Source organism: Nicotiana tabacum, chromosome 1 (assembly GCF_000715075.1).
Source record: "Nicotiana tabacum cultivar K326 chromosome 1, ASM71507v2, whole genome shotgun sequence".
In the NCBI taxonomy this organism is placed as follows: domain Eukaryota; kingdom Viridiplantae; phylum Streptophyta; class Magnoliopsida; order Solanales; family Solanaceae; genus Nicotiana; species Nicotiana tabacum.
This window is the reverse complement of record NC_134080.1, coordinates 20,214,166-20,221,843: the sequence shown is the minus strand read 5'-3', so window position 1 is coordinate 20,221,843 and position 7,678 is coordinate 20,214,166. Positions and strand designations below refer to the sequence as shown.

The window sequence follows — 7,678 nt, the reverse complement described above, 5'->3', positions numbered from 1 at the left end:
AGGAGTAACCTACACAATTAAAATAGTAATTATATTGCATTGGGGGTATGTGTTAGTGTAATAATTACATTCCTATCACATTCATGCACGTTTTTCATTAGACAACGTTTAAAATTCCTCTTTGCCTTTTCATATACCATGCAAAAGTTTTTTCCCCCTATATAAGCACGCTATTCCTTGTGAGTTTATTCACTCAAACACATAGATTTTAGCAGACATAAAATACAAAAAGGAGAAAAATGGATGCTGTCATCAGGCAAATAGTGGAAGAAATCAAGCAAGACATTATAGAGGCTTTTGAGCTGAAACTGGATGAGCTCATAGACAAGTACGACAGGGAGCTGGAAGAAATTAACAGCAAGCTTGATACGCTTGTGATGTATGCAAGATTTGATAATCTTGCTGATGAAGATGCTCGTCCATCTGGTAGTGACGACGACGACGATGATGATGATATGGACGATTAGTTTTTCTTTTTGTTATTTATATTATTTTGTTATATATGTAATTTAATATATCTTTTTGATGTTTAATGAAATGTTCAGTTTTTGTTTTAAGTTTTTTCTGCGTTTTTTTAATATTAATTCTATTCAAACTCGAAAAATAGCAGAGGAAATGAACTATATAACTTCAGCAGGAATTAACAAAAACTAATCCGAATATTAAGCATTTTTGGTATGAAGTTTTTTCAAAAAATAATAATAAAATACACAGTGCTTGATGAAAACTTCAAGCATGAACTAAAAATTCTTTTTAAACTTAGAAAATAACAGAACAATTAACAAAAACTTATCCGAAAATTACATATTGCACGACAAAATATTAAGCATTTTTAGCAGATGAACTAAAAAAACTTCAGCATACAAAAAATTATATGAAAAATATTTTACATATTCCTGAAAACATAAGCATTTTTTGGTATGAAGTTTTTCCAAAAAATGATAATAAAATACATAGTGCAGGAGTAAAACTTCAGCTCCTCCTGCTGAAGTTTTTAAATATTAACTAAAAAACTTAAGCACCTATGCCGAAGTTTTTTCTGCAATATGAAATTTTAATTTATATTTTTATTTTTTACCCAGTGTAGGAGGAAAACTTCAGCTCCTCCTGCTGAAAATTTTAAATATTAACTAAAAAACTTCAGCGCTTATGCCGAAGTTTTTTGTGCATTATGAAATTTTAATTTATGTTTTATTTTTTTGGTATGAAGTTTTTCCAATAAATGATAATAAAATACATAGTGCAGGAGGAAAACTTCAGCTCCATTAGTCGAAGTTTTTACAGATTAACTAAAAAAACTTCGGCACTTGTGCCAAAGTTTTTGTGCAATATGAAATTTTATTTTATGTTTTATTTTTTACCCAGTGTAGGAGGAAAACTTCAGCACCTATGCCGAAGTTTTTTGTGCAATATAAAATTTTAATTGATATTTTATTTTTTTTACCCAGTGTAATAGGAAAACTTCAGCACCTATGCCGAAGTTTTTTGTGCATAGGTGTTTTAAATATTAAAACACTCATATAATATTTTAATATAATTTTTTCTTCGTTGTGTTATTTACCAGCTTGTTTTGTTGAGTTTTTTAGATATGAACTAAATAACTTCAGCTTGTTTCAGTATATTTGTCGGATTAGAATGTTAGAATTCATCGTCAAATAGATTTAGAATGCAAATTCAACATATCAGGGAAGTTCGTCAAACAACTTCAATTAATCAATCAGAAAACATATAATTCAAAAACTATTTTGAATTCTGGAGATGAATTTGAATACTTACAATGTATTTGAATTTGAATTTGGAATTTGAATCTGGTTGCGAGAGGCGATCTCAGGAGAGACGAACTGATGGAGGAGATACGGAGGAGATCTGGAATTTGAATATGGGTATGCTTGATGCAACTTTTATATGTTTTGGAAGGGGTATAATGATCATATTATTACGGATTTTTTGTTAGTTGGTTACGAGATCAATAATTTTTAAAAATATGGTATAGGTTAAAAGATGGCATAAAAATAAGGTACGACTGCAAATCGCCCCACATTTGTGGTATGTGGGCTGATCCATTTTCTTCACCATCCAAGTAGACTCGAACTCGAACTTAGGATCTTATTATATGTATACGATTAAATTAAATTTAATTTTATGCATATATACATAGTTCCATCCAAGAAAAATGATTTCATTTGAATTCATAGAACTCGCTCTTGATCTGCCTCCGCCCTTCGCATGTCCGTGTATCGTTTAGAGGAATTTTCAAAAACTGCTATTGTTTAGTGGCTATTAACTTCCTATAGCTACCATATACATAATTACTTCCTATAACTACTATTCAGTTGTTACGGTAGTGTATTCGATGTATTCGCGCTGAAAAGCCGCCTAAAATTAGGGCATTCCAACTGTACGCACATATATTCATATGTATTTGCGTCATATATTCATGAATGCAGTAACGACAATCACCTTAAAAATAGATATGTCCAGCTGTTTAATAGTGGAAATAATATTAATTAGCGGGATACACTCCTAATATAACTCAACAAAATCAATTCTAACATGCCTCATTATCAATCCAATTAATTAGAATGATTTTCAGTTGTACATAACTGTTGTATTATTGTTGTATTTAGTATATTTTACTTTATTTTCACTGTACTTTAAAATTAACTGTATTCACTGTTTATATTATTGTTGTATTCAGTATATTTCATTGGTTGTATTCAATATATATCTATTTGTATTCAGTATATTTTACTGTGTTTTAAAATTAAATATATTCACTGTTTATATTTTGTTCTATTTTAATATTTGTGTTCAGTGTATTTCAATGTATATATCATGTATTCATGCATGAATACAGATGTATTAAGCTGTATTGAAAAAATACAAACCATCAAAATACATAAATACAAGCAAAAAATAATGTATTTATGCAAAAATAATGTATTTGAGTGAATTTGTACAGAATACAATGTATTTATATCATTGTATGTGACTAAATAACAAAGGAGAGAAGAAAGTTCGTCGGAGATGGCGCTTTCCGGCCAAGCAAAATATTGTATACATTGTATTAAAATTAAGATGGAGACGAACAAAAACCCTGGCCCTCGAATCTTCCCCGGCGTAAAAAAATATTGCAGTATCCGTGTAGAGGAATTCATTGCAATATCCGACGTAGAAGAAAGCCATTATCTCTTTCTTTCTAATATTGAAGTAAAAAATTCATTGCATATATAGGACTTGCAGAAGAGATCCATTGCGTAGAAGAAAGCCGCTATCTCATAAGAGAGAAGGAAGAGAGAGAGAAAGAAGAAAAATCGCGAGAGAGAATCGCGTGTTAATTGAAAAAAAGAGAGAAGAAAATCATAAATAGCGTATTTCATGCCTCAATTGTAGTATATACCATAAATACATATTTTGCTATAAAATATAAAAGGTAGTTATAGAAAATAAATTTTAAAATAATTTTGGTTTATAATAAATAAGGTATATACCTTTGCTATATGAGGATAAAATTTTCTATCATTTATTCTCATCGACGACTTCTTAAGAACAAAGGAATCCAGAAGAAAAGAGTGTTAGCTTTATATAAGTACTTTTATATACTCTATTTGGTTGAGAAAAATAAAAAATTTATCTTTTCTAACCTTTTGTCATTTTAGTATTCTACACTTTTAGGAACTTTTCATATAAATATGAATTAGTACAATTTAAGAAAAATATGGAAATTCTATTCTAATCTAGAAGAATTAACTTAAATAGTTGTTCACCCAATCAGTTAATTTAAAATAAGCCGGTGAATGTGATTGTTTATATAATTGATGCATAATATGTTTAATGGTGTATTATTAGTGTATAGTCTATGTATATCTGCTAGAGAAAGTATACAGTAAATTTGACCGACTATTTATGTAAAGATTCCTAGTATACAGTAAGAAATATTTGCATCCTATAACAACCCATAACAGGAATTGACAATTTTTTAACCTCATATTAGATTTGGCAAAGATAGATCCAAACAATTAGCATTATATAGCCAAATCCTAAAAAAACCCTACTCCCTTTTATATTTTCTCTAAAAAAAACTACACGCTTATTTTGGCTTCCCTCCCTCTTTCTCTCCTTGTATTTCTTCTCCTATCTCTTCTCTTTTGCTCTCATAGTTTAGCAAAATTCTTGCAAATTATGCAAAAAAAAAAAAATAGTGGGATGAAAAGGTAAGGTTGATCTCACATCAGAGAATATCAGAAGCAAAAACTAAGAGAGAAAAATATATTTCAATTTTGTTTTCTTCTCTCTTTTTTTTTTGGTTGGATTGAATGAGTGGGTGTGATTGAAATTGGTTGAAAATACCTAAACGAGGGTATATACAAAATTTGAGTAAGATTAGTAAAAACCAAGAGAGAAAAAATATATTTCAACTTTGTTTTTCTTCTCTCTTTATTTTTTTTTTGTTGGATTGAATGAGTGGGTGGGTGTGATTGAAATTGGTTGAAAATACTTAAACGAGGATATATACAAAATTTGAGCAAGATTAGAAGTGATTTAGACTAGTTTCGGGCAAAATATTAGGCCTAAAAATCCAACTGCAACATGTGTATATCGTGTACATCAGTGTATATCACACACAAGTTTTTAAGGACGTCTGCGTATATCACTTTGTATATCGGTATACAACATAATTTGTTTATGGACGCCTGTGTATATCACATTGTATATCGTATATATAACACAAATTTTCATGGATACACATATATACATCATATACATGAGATATCGCTAATGTACATAAAGATATACACGGGTTACAATAGGGGATACACATATGGAGTCGTCTTGAACTTGAGTTTTCAATCTGAAATGTGTTATACATAGAAGAAAAATAAAATTTTAATAATATTTTTGTTATACACATTATTAATATGTTATACACTGTGATATACAAATAATATAATTATTAATTATTGATCAAAAAAGGAAAATAATTTTTTTGATATAGCATGTTTAAGCAAGTTCTAATATATAAAAATAATAAATATAATTGTTGGAGTAAATAATATTTTAGTATACAAAGAAAATTAATTTTTTGATATACATAAAGAAGAAAAATAAACTTATGATATCTATTTTGGTATACATATGTCCGATGTGCTATACACTGTGCTATACAAATAAAACAATATTTTTATTGTGATATACATTGGTATAAAGACATCAATAACTATATATTTAATTTTATGTTATCGATATACAAAGAATAATATTATTTATATACAAAGAATAAAAATAAAATTTTAATATACATGTTGATATAGACAAAGAAGAAAAAAAAATTTGTGATATATATATATTATTATTGTGATATACATTTATTGGCTATTTGATGCCAATATTTATAATTAAGGCTATTTTCTGCCAATTATATGAGTATGTTGTTATACCATGCCAAAACCCCTTACGGCTATTTGTTTAAAGATCCCTTTAATCTATTGGACTAATGAAACCTTTCCTAACCTTTTATTGGGCTCAGGTATATGGCCCAATAAACCACAAAGTTCTAGTACCCAAATATTTAAGCACCTCATACATAACCAGAACAACAGTTCGCGCTAAGTTTGAACTCTTCTTCTTCTTCGCTTCATCATTTTCATCTGCTGCTAAAGAAGAAAAAGAAAACCAGAGACGATTCTTCTCTTACGAAGATGTTCAAAGCCATAGGTAAGAACCTTTTCCTCCTCCATTAACACACACACACACACACACACACACAACACATTCAATTTCATACTTTGTTTTTCAAGAAATTAATCAACCAAAGTTCCTTTTTTTTTTCCTTTTTTTTAATACAGCTCTTTTTGGGTTCAAGAAATCGTCAAAACCATTCAAAGAATATTACAGTAAATGGTTCAAGACGCTCAAGAACGTTCACCTCCCTCAGCTCCGTCACGCCATGTCATCATCTTCCACGGCGGGCCCCATTCTCTTAGCTTCCCACGTTGAGGTCATGCACCGTCACATCCTTAATTACTATGAAGCCCTCGACCTCGCCGCCGCAAACGACGTCGCTCAGGTCCTTTTTCCCGACTGGCGTAACCCTTTAGAGAAACCATTCCTCTTGCTCGGTGACCTTCACCCTTATCTCTTCATAAATCTCCTCCGTTCATTTCTTGGTGATGACTCGGAATCCGAATTCGAATCCGAATTTAACCCGGAAATATTCGACAAACAGCTTAATTGGCACGTGGTAATGGCATGGAAGAGCCCGAGTAAGAAATTGACGACGAGGGTCGATCAGATAGAGTGTGGTTTAAGGCTAATGGTACCTGCACTGGTGGCGCGTGCGAGAGACGCGCAGGCGGCGTTTGTAGAGAAAGTGGCGGGTGAATGGGGGAGGTTTGAAGGGAAAAAAGAGGAGATGAAAGGGGTTGTGGTGGAAGCTGCGGCGGCGGAGATGGAGGAGTTAGTGGGTGTTTTTGTGGACGCGAATAGGCTGCGGAGGAGCGTGCTTTCCGATATACTGAGTGTGACGGACGTTTATCAGGCGGCGGTTTTTCTTGAAGGGTTAGCTCAATTCCTTGTTGGGTTACGGAATCGTGAATTAGTCCGTCAATTTGAGAAGTGTTCTTTGGAATTACAGTTGATTGCTGAAGTCAGTGCATAGATATTAAATTAGTTCTAATTTTGTGCACTGCTCTAACTTAAGCCAGTAAATCATGATTAATCTTCTATAAATACTAGTAGTTGATAAGTAAATTTAGAGGACTAAAGATTCTAGTAGGTGTTTTTAATGAGTTTGTTGATAGAAGTATGTGGAAAATAAGATTGCAATATACATTTGATCTAGTTTTTTTTTTTTTTTTTTTTTTTTTTTTTTTGATTCAAAGTTACATTGTTGGAATGAAGAGAGTTGTAAGGAAAATCTGGAATTTTTATTTTGGAGGCTATGAAGACTTGAATGACAGAAATTTTGTTTAACCATAAAGAAATTAGTATTAGTCCGGGCTATTGCTAAGTGGGTTGCTACTTTATGAATTTTATGTAGATGCATTGAGGAGAAGAAATTGTAGATTGAAAATGCATTATACGTTGTTTATTTTGCTCGGCATTTTAGATGAATGTGGTTTTATGTTTCAGAATGTAATGGTAGGTAAAACTCGTAAATGACAAATTATCTCAAATGTGTGCTGTGTCTCAAAACGGGCCGGGTCAAAGAATGGACTCCTGCTGGGCTTCCCTCTCTTCCATACGAGGCATTTGCATCTATACCCGTTTTTTGTGTCACGCTTTAACTTGTGCCCACTTTGCAAGAAAAATTGCAAGCGTACCCGTTTTTTCACATAACTTCAGCATACGGGGCTGAAGTAGCAAAGACAATCACGTAAAACTTCAGCATTCTAGTAGACGGGCCTGAAGTAGCAAGTGTGTTGAACCAAGTGTGCTGAAGTTTTTGTTTTGTAACTGGCGAACTTCAGCTCTAGAGCTGAAGTTTTTGTTTTTGTAACTGGCGAACTTCAGCTCTAGAGTTGAAGTTATTTAGTTCATTTATAAAAATTTCAGCACTATTTATGTTTGTTTGGGATCTTGGTCATCTGTATTTTGTTTGTAATTATGCAACAAGAAAAGAAAACGAGAGTATGCACAAATCTAATAACTCATCATCATTCAATGATCAGTAAAGTCA

At 31.6% G+C, this 7,678-nt stretch overlaps 1 protein-coding gene across 1 annotated transcript; it reads left to right on the top strand.

The window, feature by feature from the left end:
- Positions 1–239: 239 nt before the first annotated feature.
- Positions 240–6,804, top strand: LOC107785368 (protein INAPERTURATE POLLEN1-like). Its single transcript, XM_075218389.1, has 2 exons — positions 240–426; positions 5,799–6,804. The coding sequence occupies exons 1-2, from the start codon at positions 240–242 to the stop codon at positions 6,656–6,658; spliced, it is 1,047 nt and encodes a 348-aa protein (XP_075074490.1). The 3' UTR covers positions 6,659–6,804.
- Positions 6,805–7,678: the final 874 nt, after the last annotated feature.